The sequence below is a fragment of the Ambystoma mexicanum genome, chromosome 6p (genome assembly GCF_040938575.1).
Source record: "Ambystoma mexicanum isolate Mex_15411 chromosome 6p, UKY_AmexF1_1, whole genome shotgun sequence".
NCBI classification, from domain to species: domain Eukaryota; kingdom Metazoa; phylum Chordata; class Amphibia; order Caudata; family Ambystomatidae; genus Ambystoma; species Ambystoma mexicanum.
Genome location: NC_090935.1, coordinates 675,323,269 through 675,339,274, shown reverse-complemented (window position 1 = coordinate 675,339,274; position 16,006 = coordinate 675,323,269). Strand labels below are relative to the sequence as shown.

The following is a 16,006-nucleotide window of genomic DNA, read 5'->3' as shown; positions in this document are numbered from 1 at the left end:
AACTCTACCAAAAATCCAGACCCGCTCCTGTTGCAGGAAGTTTTAACCCTGCTACAGAAAGGTGCAATAGAACATGTACCTTTAGCGCAGAGGAATAAGGGTTGGTATTCCCCATATTTCCTCATTCCAAAGAAGGACGTAGGATTGAGACCCATCTTGGACTTGAGAAATTTGAACAAGTTCCTCAGGAAGGACAAGTTCAAGATGGTCACTCTTTCTCAGATCCTTCAGGCTATCCAACTTCAAGACTGGTTGGTATCATTGGACCTTTAGGATGCTTACTTTCATGTGCCAATCCATCTCAAGCACAGAAAGTACCTGAGGTTCGCGATTGGCAACTCTCATTATCAGTTTTGAGTTCTGCCTTTCGGGTTGACCTCCGCCCCAAGAGTTTTCACAAAGTTGATGGCGGTAGTGGCAGCGAGTCTCAGAAGAGGGGGGATTCATGTCTACCCCTATTTGGATGATTGGATGATCAGGGCACGTTCTCCTGAACAAGTCCAGGATCATCTATCCAAGACTTGCCACTTCCCTCACAAACTAGGGTTTTCTCTGAATTTAAAAAAGTCAAACATGATACCATTACAGAAGCTCCAGTTTATAGGAGCAGTCTTGGATACTCGTTCGGGCAAAGCCTCGCCTCCCGAAGAGAGAGCTCACCACATTCTGCAGATGGTGATAAAATTCCAGAATGCCCAGTATCTACCGGCCTTCGATTTTCTCAGGTTGCTCGGCCTCATGGCATCCTGCATTTTTCTGGTGCCAGAGGCCATATTGACGATGAGATCCCTTCAATGGGCCCTCAGGACTCAATGGTCCCAATTTTCAGGGGAAACGACGGATCTTTTACAAGTTCCAACCAGAGTAGCTCAGGACCTACAATGGTGGGCTTGCAAAGAACACATCCACAAGGGACAATCTTTTTGGCAGCCATGGCCGCAGATCACTGTAGTGACGGACGCCTAACTCACGGGGTGGGGAGCCCACACCAACGATCTGACAATCAGCGGTCGTTGGTCTCCATCGGAGTCCTGACTACACATCAACCTATTAGAGCTGAGGGCGATCAGAGTAGCTCCGAAGGCCTTCCTGCCCTCTGTACGGGGAAAGAATGTCCTGATAATGATGGACAACACAGTGGCCATGTACTACCTCAACAAGAGAGGAGGAGTAGGGTCACTGCCACTGTGCAGAGAGGCAATGCAGCTCTGGTTCTGGGCAATACAAGAAGGGATCTCTCTATCTGCCATTCATCTTGCAGGAGAGCAAAACACAGCGACGGACGCTTTGAGCAGGCAGAGTACAGTCTCCCACAAGTGGGAACTAGCTCAGGAAGTCCTTCAAGAGATCTTCACCCTTTGGGGAACCCCTCAAGTGGATCTGTTTGCGACCTTTGTCAACAGGAAGTGCGAACGGTACTGCACAAGGGAATTTCCCCTGAGAGGAGCTCAAGGAGACACATTTGTAGTAGAGTGGAAATTTCCTCTTCTATATGCGTTCCCTCCAGTCCCTGTGATCCCTCGGGTAATCAGGAGGTTGAGAAAATTCAGGAAAACCATGATCCTAATTGCCCCGGATTGGGCCAGGAGAACGTGGTACCCGGACCTTCTCGACATGTCCATATGCCCTCCAATACATATTCCAAAAAGAGAGGATCTTCTCTCGCAAGAGGGCGGTCACGTTCTACATCCAGAGGTCAACATACTCAACCTTCAAGCATGGCTTCTGAGAGGTTGAGATACAAGGATTGGGACCTTCTGGATGATGTTATGCAGGTGTTGCTTTCGGCCAGAAAGCCAGCAACAAAATCTTTGTACTGGTGTCGTTGGAACAAGTTCAGTAACGGGTGCAGGGATACGAATGTGGATCCCTTTGAATGTGATATTCCAATGGTATTATCTTTTCTGTTACATTTAACTAATCTGGGGCTCCAGGTTAAGACAATAAAAGGATATGCAGCAGCACTATCTATCTTCAAGCACTCATCAGAAGAAAGATCTTATTTTAAGATACCCTTAATAATACAATTTATAAAAGGTTTAAACAATGTTTTTCCACCAGTACCTTTTCAAGTTCCTGTGTGGGATTTAAATTTGGTACTTAAATTTCTGACATGTGCACCCTTTGAGGCTTTACATTCCTGTCCGTTAAGGCTTCTTACAATAAGAACTATACTTTTAATTGCATTGACATCAGCCCGCAGAGTAAGTGAGTTGCAGGCACTTTCGAGTGGTCCTCCTCACACCATCTTTCATAAAGATAAAGTTGTCCTTCGAGTTAAACCATCTTTTCTGCCAAAAATAGTTTCAGACTTTCATCTGTCACAGAAAATAATTCTACCTGTGTTCTACCCTCCTCCTCACACATGTAAGGAAGAGGAAAGACTGCATAGGCTAGATCCCAGAAGGGCTCTAAGCTTTTACATCTCAAGATTGTCAAAGATACGTCAGTGTGATCAACTATTTGTGGGATACACAGGCTGTAAATTGGGACTACCCGTAACCAAACAAACATTATCAAGATGGATAATTTTAGCCATAACAGAGTGTTATAGGCTAGCTGGAAAAGATCCCCCTGAGGGCTTAAGAGCCCATTCAACTAGGGGCATAGCAACTTCAAGAGCACTTAAGCGGGGTGTCTCTGTGCAAGATATTTGTGCAGCAGCCACATGGTCATCCATGCATACTTTCATCAAACATTATGCTTTGGACTCAACTACATCTCAAGGAGGGTTATTTGCCAAATCTGTACTACATTCGGTACATGACAAAAAAGTCATCTGTACTCCCGCCTCCAATACAAAACTGCTTTGGGAGTCTATCTAAAATGAGGAATACGTGGGAGGACACAATCCATTTGAAGAACAAGTTACTTACCAACTGTAACGTTCTTTCGATTGGATGTTCCTCCCACGTATTCCTCATCGACCCTCCCATCCTACCCCACAGTACAGTTTACGTGGTTTAAACTCTAAATTCTTTCAAGGTTTGGGTCAATAAGAGGCACACCTTTTTTTATAATACATGGGCTCTGATACGAAAAAACAGAACTGAGGCCAACGGGAGCACTCGAGGCATTTATACTACGGATGACGTCGACGCCGCCGCCTCGAGTGGAGCGCCCTCTGGTGGGTAGAGAAAATATTTCCGAAGTAGCAAAGCTGAAGGTAAGGATATATCTAAGATGAGGAATACGTGGGAGGAACATCCAATCGAAAGAACGTTACAGTTGGTAAGTAACTTGTTCTTCTTGCTACTTTGACTGTATGTTAATAGTGAGAAGATAGGTTGCAACATGTATCTTGTGGAAAATGGTAGCAAAACGGAAATAACCTGATCAGAAAATGATTGGGTATTCTTTTTTTATTAGAAGCCAGAAACATCTATTATTACTCTTCAGGTCAGCCAACCCTTCTCTCAGTTTAAGTAAAGGTTGTCTTATTTATGTTTCAACAGGTGCTGAAAGAGGATTTTGAATCCAATTTTAACAAGCAATAACAAAATGATGCACAAATTTTTCCTTGATTATGATCAAATGTTTCTCAGTCAATTGTAAAACTTTCATCTGTTGTATTTTTACACCTTCTGTACCCACTGAAACATTCATTGAGCCATGCTCTATTCCCCCAGGCCATCGATGCAACTTGGTTTTAAATTAATTTAATTTGTCCAAAGAAATGTGTGCGTTTTCATTGGGACCATGCATCTTGCAGTTTACTTATTTGAGGTGTTGGAAAACATCTGCCACACTAAAAAGCTCAGCCAACCAGAGATTGTCATGAAACAATTTGATATCATTTGATTATTTTCAAATTATAACGAACTTTGCTATTTCGTTGCAGAGTTTGACATTTTGTGATCAAACATTTCCTGTAATAGCCACTGTACTTCACTGTGAAGTAGTGGAGAATGATGTTTAAAACACTTTTCTTCACGAAGAATTTTAAATATACTGGAATGTAGAGTCTTTTATTTAATGAGTTAACAATTTTGGCATATTGACCCAGTACTGTTGCAAGTTTGTCTCGCAAACTATTGACCGTAGCGGTTCACAGTGAACGATAACAATTTGAAACTTTAACTATAGCATTTTGTTCTGATAACCATGTTTTTATTCTTTACAAAAAGACAATTTGGTGTCTGGGTTTGGTGGTATTTCAGAGGATTTGCCTCTGAAATATCTCCAACCTCGTAATGAGGCCCACTTCTCAATGGTTCTAGATAGCTACAAATACTTTCTTTTGAAAGTCTGCAGTTTGGTCAAACTGAATTCGATCTTTTTCTTTTTGTATGGGTTCCCCTCTCAATGGCACCCATCATACACCACGCCACCAACTCCCTACCCTTACATACACATAATAATGTTTATGTATATGTTTTTGGTCGAATCGCCGCAGATCAATTTCACCAGGAAGCTGGGATTGAGTGTTTTCAGTGTGCCTACTCACTCACAAAAGTCAGTTGTACGTACTTGAAATACACACGTTATATCATAGATTATTCACATGTGCGTCTTGTTAGACATCCACATTATTTTTTAAATTGTTCAATGGCTTCTGTACATTTACAGCTTCATATACAGCTCCATCCAGTGAATTCAACACAGCATAATGCGTTAACAAGGATAAATATAGTGAAGGGATTATACATTACAAATATAACAATTGTCTAACCTGTTGACTAATGGTATCCCATGGTCCTTGCAAAAGGCGAGGTCTGTAGAATTCATGAACTCCCTTCCATATTTCTTCCAGTGATAAGGGTCGTCCATCTGTAAAGCACAAGGACATACAATTCACCCATTATTGTTTGTATTGACAGTGTGATGCTAGCCCTCCAAAATCTGTACCGTACATTCAAGCTCCTGCCAGTCATTATTTTAAGTTTGGCCACTGTAATCTAAATGTAGTCCATTTTCTGAAAAGCATGCACCCATGATTAAACTGTGGGCCACACAGCCACAGACAACGTCCACATGGCATTCCACAGCATTAGGCGATCTATATTGAGCACTACTGGGACAACCATGCACGAAGCAAACAGAGGAGAAGGCGAGTGCCGGGGGGAACATGCATGTGTTTATCCCCAGGGTGTTTTGGCATCGGTCTGTACTTAGGGTCTGGAGATTTCTGTTTGGAGGGGGCAGAGGTGATTCTGGCGCCGGGGACAGATATTTAAAAAAAAGAAAAATGTAAATTTGTATAACTGGGTATAGTTATACGGTGTGCTGTAGATAAAGCAGCGCTGCTCCTACCTGTGGGGGATCTGCCCTCAGGCACCCCGCAGGCTCATGTTTGTACCCGCGTGTCTGTTCACATAAGGTTTTGTGTCAGTGCCCCCCTGCAGTGCTCCATTTTCTCCCACGTGCGTTTGTTGTTCGGGGGTGTGGTGCTCACCGGCCCAGTCAGGCGAGGGATGGAAGAAGTTGTTCGCTGTCACGGCCGTACTTCCTGGTTTGCACGCAAGGTCCCTGTGGTGTCGTTCTGGGCCACTACGCCTTAAAGCTGCATCCATGTTTTTTCCTTATTTGTCCGTGAGGGAGTTTTATTAGTAGCTGTGTCAGGCGTCCAGGCAGCAAATGTTACATTGCTCAGGTAGTGGTTATTGGTTGATCCAGACCCTCATGTGTTGATCCAAGGTAAGAGGAGTGCGGTTCTTCCAGTTGGCCACTAGGTGGCAGTGCAAATTAGGCGATTTTATGCATCTCGTGTGCTGTTAGAGGTGGGAGTGGATAGTAGGGTCCAAAATAAATGAATACATTTTTTTTTAAGTAGTACAGCTTTAATTTAATAAAGTCATTTTGATGGGATAGGTTAGGGAAAGGGAGAACGGGATAACAAGGTTGATTCATTTTAGCCTTTGGTTGGGGGATGTTGGCAGCGCCGTGCTGGGTTCTTTTAATAACGAAAATACCTTTGTTTTGCAGATTTTCGGAAAGCTATTCATGAAATACCTGCGGGCGATGCAGAACCTGCTGAGGAAAACTTTTGAACGAAGGCACTGCGACTGCGAACGAAGACTGCAGTGAGGAAGATGCTGCGGCGGAACTTCTTACAGAAGGCGCAGAGACTATGAAAATATCAGCTGACTGATGAAATGCTTTGGAAAAAACATAGTTTCAGTAAGTCCTTACAATTAATAATGACGTTTCAGCTGACTGAAGAAATGCTTTGGAAAAAACATAGTTTCAGTAAGTCCTTACAATTAATAATGACGTTCTGTTGATTTTCTGTGGAAACTAATATCTCTTAACTCTTTTTTCCATTGACAGGTTCTTTTCGGAGATCGCTGGTAGCGTTACCCGCTGTCATCGGTGAAGACGTGAAGTGAGCGCTCCAGCGGAGGTGGGGCTTAAGAAACTCCCTCTGCAACAGGTGTAGTATGTGCTGCGAGTTAACAAGGAACGTGGCGGCAGCTATGTGAGCCTATGGTGCAATGCTATAAACGAGACAAATGCCAGGCTTGAAGCCACTATTGACTCACTGACTGATGTGAAGTTCCTTGCTTCCCCAGTTTTTCCGAATGGGAACTGTGCTTCTTTGATGGGATCATGACAGTTTCCCCCCCCCCCCCAACACCCCTCCCAAGGATAAACCCCCCGGTCCTGGCTTAGTCGGGTGGTCTTGATGAAACCTTTGAAGTAGTCTGGGGGTGTGCATGTTTGAACTAGGTTCCCAAGTCCTATCCTGTGGACCAAACCCTTTCCAATCTACCAGGTAGAACAATTTCCTTTTGACTATCTTGGAATCAAAAATGTCCTTAAATATGAATTCTGGTTCACCTTTTATGATTAGAGTTTTTAGTGGTGACTGTAATCTGGTCCCTGGACGCAGTGGTTTGATCAAAGAAACGTGGAATACTGGGTGGGTTCACATGTGGGATGGCAACTTTAGTCTTACTGCTGCCGGATTGACAATAGTCTCCACCAGGAATGGGCCCAGATACCTACGTTGGAATTTTCGTGGGCCTTTGAGTGCAATGTATTTAGAAGACAACCAAACCTTGTCTCCCACCTGATACTCTGGTGATTTTCTTCGAAGTCTATCTGCAAATTTCTTTTGGTCCTCCTTTGCTGTAGCCAAATGTTGTAAAAACCTCTTCCTGTACTCTGGTAATGTTGTCATGAGGAGTCTGTTCTGCTGGCATCTCTAAAGACTCTGTGGGATCGAAGGTGGAGGTCCGAGGATGTAAACCGTTCAGAATGTAGAAGGGAGTTATTATAAGCATATTCTGCGATCCAAAGGACATCCACCCAAGAACAATCTATCTGGTGAAGGAGACATCGAAGGTATTGTTCAAGAGTCTGATTGGTTCTTTCCGTTTGACCGTCAGTCTGTGGGTGGTGATTGGTGTATACGCGCACTTCAAATTTGTCCAACTCGCAACATTTTCTCCAGAATTGGGATACAAATTGGCTCCCTCTATCAGAGTTCTCAGTAGATGGAAATCCATGAAGACGTACAATTTGTTCCAGGAATACTTTTGCTAAAACTGAGGAAGTTGGAAGTCCCTTAAGGGCAATGAAATGCGCCATCTTGGAAAATAAGTCCACCATGACAAGAATTGTGTTATACCCCAGACAAGGAGGCAGCTCCGTAAAGGCATTCCATAGAAATGGTATGACATGGCGCTGGTGGGACGGGTAACAGTTGAAGCAGTCCTGCTGGTTTCTGCTTTAGGCTTTTATTCTGAGCACAAATACCACAGGTTTGAATATAATCTATGATGTCCTTGTGCCAAGTTGGCCACCAGAAATGCCTCTTGACTTTGGCCGTGGTCTTAGCGATCCCAGTGTGACCTTCCAATGTGGCTCCATGGTAATCGGCCATAACTTTCTTTTGTAACTCCTGATGAAGTAGGTAAAGTTGACTCTGGAAATAAGGTAGACCTTCTTGAAGACTAAACTTAGGTCCTCTTGATTCCCAAGCCTCTAATTCTGAAGTGGTCATGTTAAGTAAAATGTGTGCCTTCAAATCTTCTTCGGGGGATCCAGTGACTCCCAGCATCTGCTCTTCAGGAATTATGTTTACAGGTTCTGTTGTGCCTTGAATCTCTTCTTTTTCTCCAATCCTTGACAGGGCATCCGCCCTTGCCATTACGCACCCCTGGGCGATAATTGATGACAAAGTCGCATTCTACGAAAAATAACGCCCAACAGAGTTGTCGGGATGACTGAGCTTTGGCTTTGTGCAAATATTGCAGGTTTCGTTGGTCTGTAAAAACTGTAACAGTATGTCGGGCCCCTAACAAGTGTTGTCTCCATTCTTTGAATGCATATTTGATTGCTAGTAATTCCTTGTATATGATGCTGTAGTTTAATTCGGCTGTTGAGAACTTCTTGGACCAGAAGGCCACTGGATGCAGTTGTCCCGTTTTGGGGTCTTTCTGGGATAGTACTGCTCCCATTGTTGCACTGGATGCATCGGTTTCCACTACAAACGGTAGCTCGGTTGTGGGTGACTCAAAACGGGAGCAGTGGTACATTTTTTCTTCAATGTCTGGAAAGCCTCTTCTGCTTCTTTGGTTCAGGAGAAGGTCTTGTGCTTTCGCAGCAACAAAGTTATCAGGTGGACCAGTTGTTAAAATCCTGCAATAAAGCGTCTGTAGAAATTTGGACTCATTTGACTGATGTAGGGGAAGGCCAATCTAGAACTGCTTCGACTTTTTGGTTATCCATTTGGAGTCCAATAGGCGACAATATGAATCCCAGAAACTCCACTGAGGTCATATGAAAGGAGCATTTCTATAATTTATCAAAGAGCTTGTGTTGTCGTAGTTTCTGGGGTACTGCTCTTACACGGGTTATGTGTTTTTGGACTGAGTTTGAGTAAATAAGAATGTCGTCAAGGTACACTACGGTGCAGACATCAAGCAATTCACATAAAATACCATTAATAAAATTCTGGAATGGTTCGGGGGCGTTACATAAGCCAAAGGGCATGACTTGATATTTGTACAATCCCTACTTTGTGCGGAAGGCGGTCTTCCATTCATTTCCTTCTTTGATTCTCACTAACTGGTAAGCTCCTCTAAGGTCTAACTTAGTGAAAATCTTGGCATCCTTAACTTGATCCATCAACACTGGGATGAGTGGAAGGGGGTACCGGTTCTTGACTGTAATCTGGTTGAGGACACAGTAGTCTATGCAGGTACCAAGGTTCCCTTCTTTCTTGGGCATGAAAAATAGAGGAGATGCCAAGGGGGACATAGAGGACCGAATGAACCCATTGGCCAAGTAGCTATCTAAATAGGTCTTCAAATAAATATTCTCTTGTTCAGTTAGAGAATAGAATCTGCTGCATGGGGTTTTTGAGCCAGGGATCAAATTGATTTGGCAATCATATGGCCAATGAGGTGGCAGCACGATAGCCTGTTCTTCTTCGAATACTTCTTGAAAGTCTCGATACTCTGGTGGAAGGGTTCCTATCACCCCTAAGGATGGTTTGTTACATGAAATCTCTGGCAACTCCTTCTTCAGGGTACTGTCTTGAACATAGCAGGAAGTCCTGCATTCCTCGGTGAAAACAATGTTTTTGGCACGCCAATCAATCTGTGGGTTATGTTTCTCTAGCCATGGAATTCCTAAAATCACTTTAATCTGTGGAAATTAGGTCAAATGATATCTTCTCCCGATGTCCTTCCTGGCAAAGCAAGGTGCAAACTTCAGTACACTTCGTCACTGGTCCGTATATTAGTTGCGTTCCATCTACCGCGGTGACATTTTGTACTAGGGCCTTTGGACGTATACAAATACCCATCTTGCCTGCTAGTTTGCAATCCATGTAGTTTCCAATCGCACCACTGTCCACATATGCTTCCAGAGCATACATGTTGGAAGGTTGAAGGTCGCTACTTAGGATGATTGGAACAACGAAATGAGAGGCCTGAATTTCCTTCTTTTGGCTTGACAAGTCGACCTCTACACTTGTCGGGCATTGGAGTTTTCCGGCTGCTCATTTTCTGTGGTTTTTCTGTCCACCTTGTCTACTGCTCCCACTTGGCTCCATGGTGGTTTCACTGGACAGTTCCGTAATTGATGACCCGCTGAGCCACAATAGAGACATCAATTCTGCTGTCTTCTCGTGTCTCGTTGTTCTTTAGAAATGGGACCTCGAACACACACCCTTACTGCATGGGCTCAGGGTGATTTTCAGTAATTGGACGAGTTCCAGAGTCTCTTGAACGAACATAAAATTATTTAGCCTCTGATCTAGCCCGATCAGAGCGCCGGTTCTGCAATCGGTGATCCAACTGTATGGTCAGATCTATGAATTCAGTATACCCTGTAGGAGGATTCACAACTTGCGCTAAAATATCCTTGAATTCTCCTCTCAGTCCTCGATGAAAGAGTGTGGTTCTCTTCTCCTCAGGCCAATTTGTTTCTGCTACTAATCGATTGAAAAAGGCTATATAGGCAAACAATTCTTGATTACCATGGCGTAAAGAGAGCAGCTCGTTGTCTAAAGCCTGACCTTGAGCAAGATGAGCAAAATGTTTTTCTAACTCCTGCCGAAACCCAAGATAATTCCTCAGTAATGGGTCATCTCTATTCAATAAGGGTATGGACCAATCTGCAGCATGTCCCCACAAATATGACAACAACATGCCACCTTGTCCTAATCTGAATGAAAGAGCCCAGGTCTACATAGGAAGTGTAAATAACATAGGTTCATAAATACTGAAAAACGCTGTGGGTTCCCTGTAAATCTCTCTGCGACTGCTAGGGGAATATTCCTGGGTAAAACTACTTGTAGAGGAGGACTGGGAGCGGAATTTTGACCCTGTGAAACCCCACTAGGAAGTGGTGCTTGTCCTGCTTGGAACTGTGGCAATTGGCTACCCAATTCCTCAGTGCGCTCGCTGTTAACCACCAACTCTCTCTTAAGAGAGTTGGTTTCAGACCTAGCTGCATGGACCTCTGCCCTTAACTCTCCCAGAAGCTGGTATAAATTATCTATTCCTGTCTCCTCCATTACGCTCAGGTGGAGTAGTTTAAGTACGGCTTTGCGTTCTGTAACGCTTACCTGGGACTCCGCGGGAGCGTAATGCCCTTTCAGCTGGAGGATCTGTTATCTGGGCTCTTATTCTGTGAAAACAACAATTATAACAATAGAACTACTGTAATTTCAATTAGCGGGAAAGAACTGTAGTGCAGTGTGCCTTTGGTAAATTCCTCCCTTCTCACCTATGCTTATGTTTTGTGGAGCTCTCCATCCTGTATTCTACAGGGGCGCGTTGGTTTGGGAAAACTTTTACCCTGAGAGGCTGTGGTGTTCAAAAGATTCTTGTCAGGATAATGTCCTTTCCTCTTTTTAGAGGTATCTTGGGTGAGTTATTGGTGAAACTATACTAATATACATAGTTCATCAGATTATGAGCAGTCCCTACATTGGAGAGATCTCTCTTACTAAAATGTTCCCTTTATTTTGCAGGTTCTTGGTTCCCCGAAAAGGGGTAGATGCTGCAGTATGGCTGCGGCTATATTCAGTTTGAGGAAACGTTTGAATAAACGTAAGTTCGTCTAACTGGAGTAATTGCAGCCTTCAGAGACGAGCGCGGTAATAACTAAGCAAAGATAACTTGCTGAACTTCAGGTAAGCAACAAAGTAAAAATCTTCTTTCTTATTCCACAAAAGTTCATTCAATAACGAAAATACCTTTGTTTTGCAGGTTTTCGGAAAGCTGTTGATGAAATACCTTTGGGCGATGCGGAAACTGCTGAGGAAAACTTTTGAATTAAGGCACTGAGACCGCGAATGAAGACTGCTGTGAGGAAGATGCTGCGGCTGCGACAGAACTTCTGACAGAAGGCGCGGAGAGTATGAAAATATCAGCTGACTGAAGAAAAGCTTCGGAAAAAACGTCGGTTCGGTAAGTCCTTACAATTAATAATGAAGTTCTGTTGATTTTCTGTGGAAACTAATATCTCTTAACTCTTTTTTTCCATTGACAGGTTCTGTCAGAGATCGCTAGTAGCGTTACCCGCTGTCAGCGGTGAAGACGCGAAGCGAGCGCTCCAGCGGAGGCAGGGCTTAAGTAGCTCCCTCTGCAACAGGTGTAGTATGTGCTGCGAGTTAACAAGGAACGTGGCGGCAGCCATGTTGAGTGTAGGAAAAACCAATGTAGAGCTATGTGAGCCTATGGTGCAATGCTATAAATGAGACAAATGCCTTTTGTGCCAGGCTTGAAGCCACTGTTGACTGATGTGAAGTTCCTTGCTTCCCCAGTTTTTCTGAATGGGAACTGTGCTTCTTTGCTGGGATCATGACAGCTACGAATGAAGGAAGCGTGGAGAAAGTTAGTATTGTGTGGGAGGCGTATAAAGGTGTTATTAGAGGGGACAAGATAGCAGCTTCGGGAGGGACACAAAAGTCCACAGAGAACACCCTGAGGCACATCGAAAATGAACTGCGGGCTCTAGAGATGGAGGCGAAGGCAGACCCGGAACACATGAAAAAGGAGATCGAGATGCGACAGGCATGCTTGTCGCAATGAGACAGGCGGGGGAAACTTAGCTATGCATGACACCTGGAAAGAAGCCACGCACAAGGCGACAAACCTGGCAGGATGCTCGCTTGGTTATACAGACGGGAAGTTCCCAAAACCCCAATCTGCTCTATTCAATCCATAGATCACAAAGTGGTGGACACGCAAGAGGGCATTAATGCTGCCTTCGCCAAGTATTACCAGGCACTATACACTGACTCCCCGTTGGCGGCCAAGTGTGATATAGAGAATTTGCTGGACACAATAAAATTACCTAAACTGGAGAAACACCAGTCTTACATATTGGAGGGAGCCGTTACCCCTGAGGAAGTTACAGCCACCATCAGAACACTTCCTACTGGTAAAGCCCCGGGGTCCGACGGACTGACGTGGGAGTTTTATAAGGCTTATGAAGATGCCCTGGCACCACTCCTCGCCAGGGTATACAACAAAGCTAACGAAGTAGGGATCCTCCCGGACACTATGAGGGAAGCCGTGATAATCCCTCTCTTAAAACCCAACAAAGAGAGCCCAGATTGTGGATCATGCAGGCCACTGTCCATGTTAAACCAAGATAACAAGATCCTCTTGGCTCTACTAGCGAATAGACTCAGGAAAGTGATTCCTTTGTTGATCCACCGAGATCAGACTGGTTACGTGCCCGGGTAGGAATAGCTCTGAAAACCTGCGCAGACTACACCACGTTATCTATGGCTCACAGGACATGGAGGCGCAGCGTGCGGTGGCATCGCTGGATGCCACTAAGGTTTTTGACTCAGTACGCTGGAACTGGTTGTACGCCACCATGACAAAAATGGGGATAGGGTCAAGCTTGTATACACTGAACCGTTGGCTAGGGTCCGAACTGGGAAGGTGTACACGGATAGGTGGAAGTTGTATAGGAGCACACGGCAAGGCTGCCCCCTGTCCCCAATGCTATATATTATAGCTGCGGAACCGACAGCTGCTTATTTAAGACAGGAATTCAGCGACGCTGGTGTTGAAATAGATGGGATATCACATGTGGTGTCAATGTACACCGACGATATGCTGTTATACCTAAGAGACCCAGGGACCGTCCTTCCATTTGTGTTAGAGGTACTTGATTGATTCAGTGCATTCACTGGGATCCGAATAAACAAAAACAAGTCTTGTCTTTTCCCTCTGGCCACATTGGTGGCTGTGGGAAAGGAACATTGCCTGCTTTGTCTCTGCCGTGGAGCAACGATTCCTTTTGATACCTGGGGGTGACTATACACCACGACCCCAAGATATAGCATGCACATAACACGATGCAACTTAGAGCGGGGTTGGAGAAATCTATGGAGTTTTGGGGTAGGCTACCGTTGTTGGTGCACTCCTGAAAATGGTGGCACTACCCAGGTTGATGCACTGCTTCAGTAACATCCGGTTCAATGTCCCGGGGCAATTCTTTCGGGACATAGAGAAACTGTGTAGACAGTTCCTATGGCAAGGGGGTAGACATAGGGTGGCGCTGACGGTACTGCAGTGGCCCTAATAAAGGGGAGGATTGAAGGTATCAAACTTCGAATTATACTACCTGGCATGTCAATTGGGACACGTAGTGCATTGGTTGGCAGATGAGACCACGACAGAAACGATACTCCTCAAACCGGCCGTCAAGCGCATGTATCTCAGGGACCTGCTCTGGACTCTCGGGGAAGAATTAAAAGATCACCCATATCTAGTGAAGCTAGGTGTACAAATCTGGAAAAGAACCTGTAAGATCATGGGACGAGTGTATCCGATCTCTCCACAGATCCTTATCACAGCGACCATGGTGGGCAGGGTAGGAGATAGTACTATGGTACGGACCACATGGGAATCTTGTGGTAGCGCCACATTGGGAGACCAACGTAATGAAAAATGGTTACTGACGTTTGCCGAGTTACAAGAGACTACAGGCATGCATACAGGACAATTTCCCTTACATGGAGCTGTGTTGGGAGTGGTTAGTAGGAGATGGCCCGGCATTACTGAGGAGTAGATTGAATGTGAGGATGTGGAGTGCCTGCTTAATGTTGCCGAGGGTGGACACGAAAACTCCAGAATCTATGAAGTGTTTCTTGCTAGCACCTCGAGGGACGAGCTTAACTGCAAGGGGAGGTGAGAGGCCAAATTGGGTAAAGAGTTAGAGGGAAAACAGTGGCACGTCATAGCCATTTACAATAAAAAGGTAGGTTACAATTAATACAATTCTATATTACGAACAGAGTGTACCTTACACCTGCCACAATTTCCAAATTCAGAGATGCAAGCATACAAGTAATGCAGGGAAGCGGAGGCCGGGATGACTCACATGTTCTGGGGGTGTCGGGTGATACAGGGATTCTGGGAGCAGGTAGCCCACAAAGCTGCTAAGGCAGCGTGAGTGTGGATATACACGCCCCCGAGGCATGCATCTTGGGCAGATATAAAAGAAGCTCGAAAAACAAACCCTTGAATAAACTCAACTGTTAATGTACATACTAGCCAAATGTCGTATAGCTATGAAGTGGAAAGACGCCAAAGGGCCGAATGCAGCCCGATGGTGTGAAAACTTGAGGAAATGGGTGGCGGCCGAAACCGATGTGTGGGAAAATGCTCTAAGGGAACAGAAATTAGATATGAGTGTGGATATACAACAGTGGATTGCCTTGACTGTGATACTGTTCAGCTCGAACACATTACAGGCCGCTGAAGCTGAAGACACATGACCAACAGACTGAGAGATATATGACTAACTATAAAGCTTGACAAGTGTATGAACAGGGGGCAAAAGGAGGGTGGGGGGAGGTGGGGAGGAAGATATGGCAATAATGTTACAATTATGTAAATGGTGTGCTGTGTTGGTTATTGTAAAAATAATGTAAAAAATTGAAATAAAAAAACAGTAGTGACAGCATTTAGATTAATATTGTCAGAAATATTTACACATGGCATAGGTACAGACAAATCGACACTATTAAATTTAAAATCCGACTGGTCAGTTATAAGGAGAGAAACATTTTGATCACTATAATCAATATTATTAGCATCACAAATAAAATCAGTTTGAACAGCAATGTTAATCTTAAATGGCTCAACATTGTCCACATGGTCAAGCATGGGAGCAACCGGCCCTATAGCTAAGGGGTGTGTCAGCCACTTTTAGTCCCTAAAAATTGGCAAATACGCCCAAAAAATAAAAAAATAGGAGTAGAAATACTCTAAAATATTAGGAAAAATACATCTTGCATCCCTGCTTTCACCCTGACAGCTCCCTGGATATGTTTGGACCAGTAGTATCCCAGGAAGAAACCGATATGTTTGGACCAGTAGTATCACAGGAAGAAACCTCTTTTTTAACTGCCGTTTGTAAGAAGTAAACATGTATCTTTTAATGTGGATGAATAACTAGATGCAAATAAATAAATATTTTAAAACATTTCTGTTTTTCAGTTAAAACATATTTTTACTCGCTTAGAAAATACTCTCATTGGGAATCGCACTTAAATTTGTACTCGCAAATTTAAAGAATA

The 16,006-nt window shown here is 44.2% G+C and overlaps 1 protein-coding gene across 3 annotated transcripts in view; it reads right to left on the bottom strand.

Annotated features, from left to right (window-relative positions):
* Positions 1-16,006, bottom strand: part of ATG10 (autophagy related 10) — a 719,085-nt gene that overhangs the window by 263,219 nt on the left and 439,860 nt on the right. For all 3 annotated transcript variants that reach the window (XM_069627571.1, XM_069627572.1, XM_069627573.1), the window contains one exon: positions 4,673-4,770. In XM_069627571.1, the coding sequence (XP_069483672.1) occupies positions 4,673-4,770 (98 nt within the window). The remainder of the gene's footprint in view (positions 1-4,672; positions 4,771-16,006) is intronic.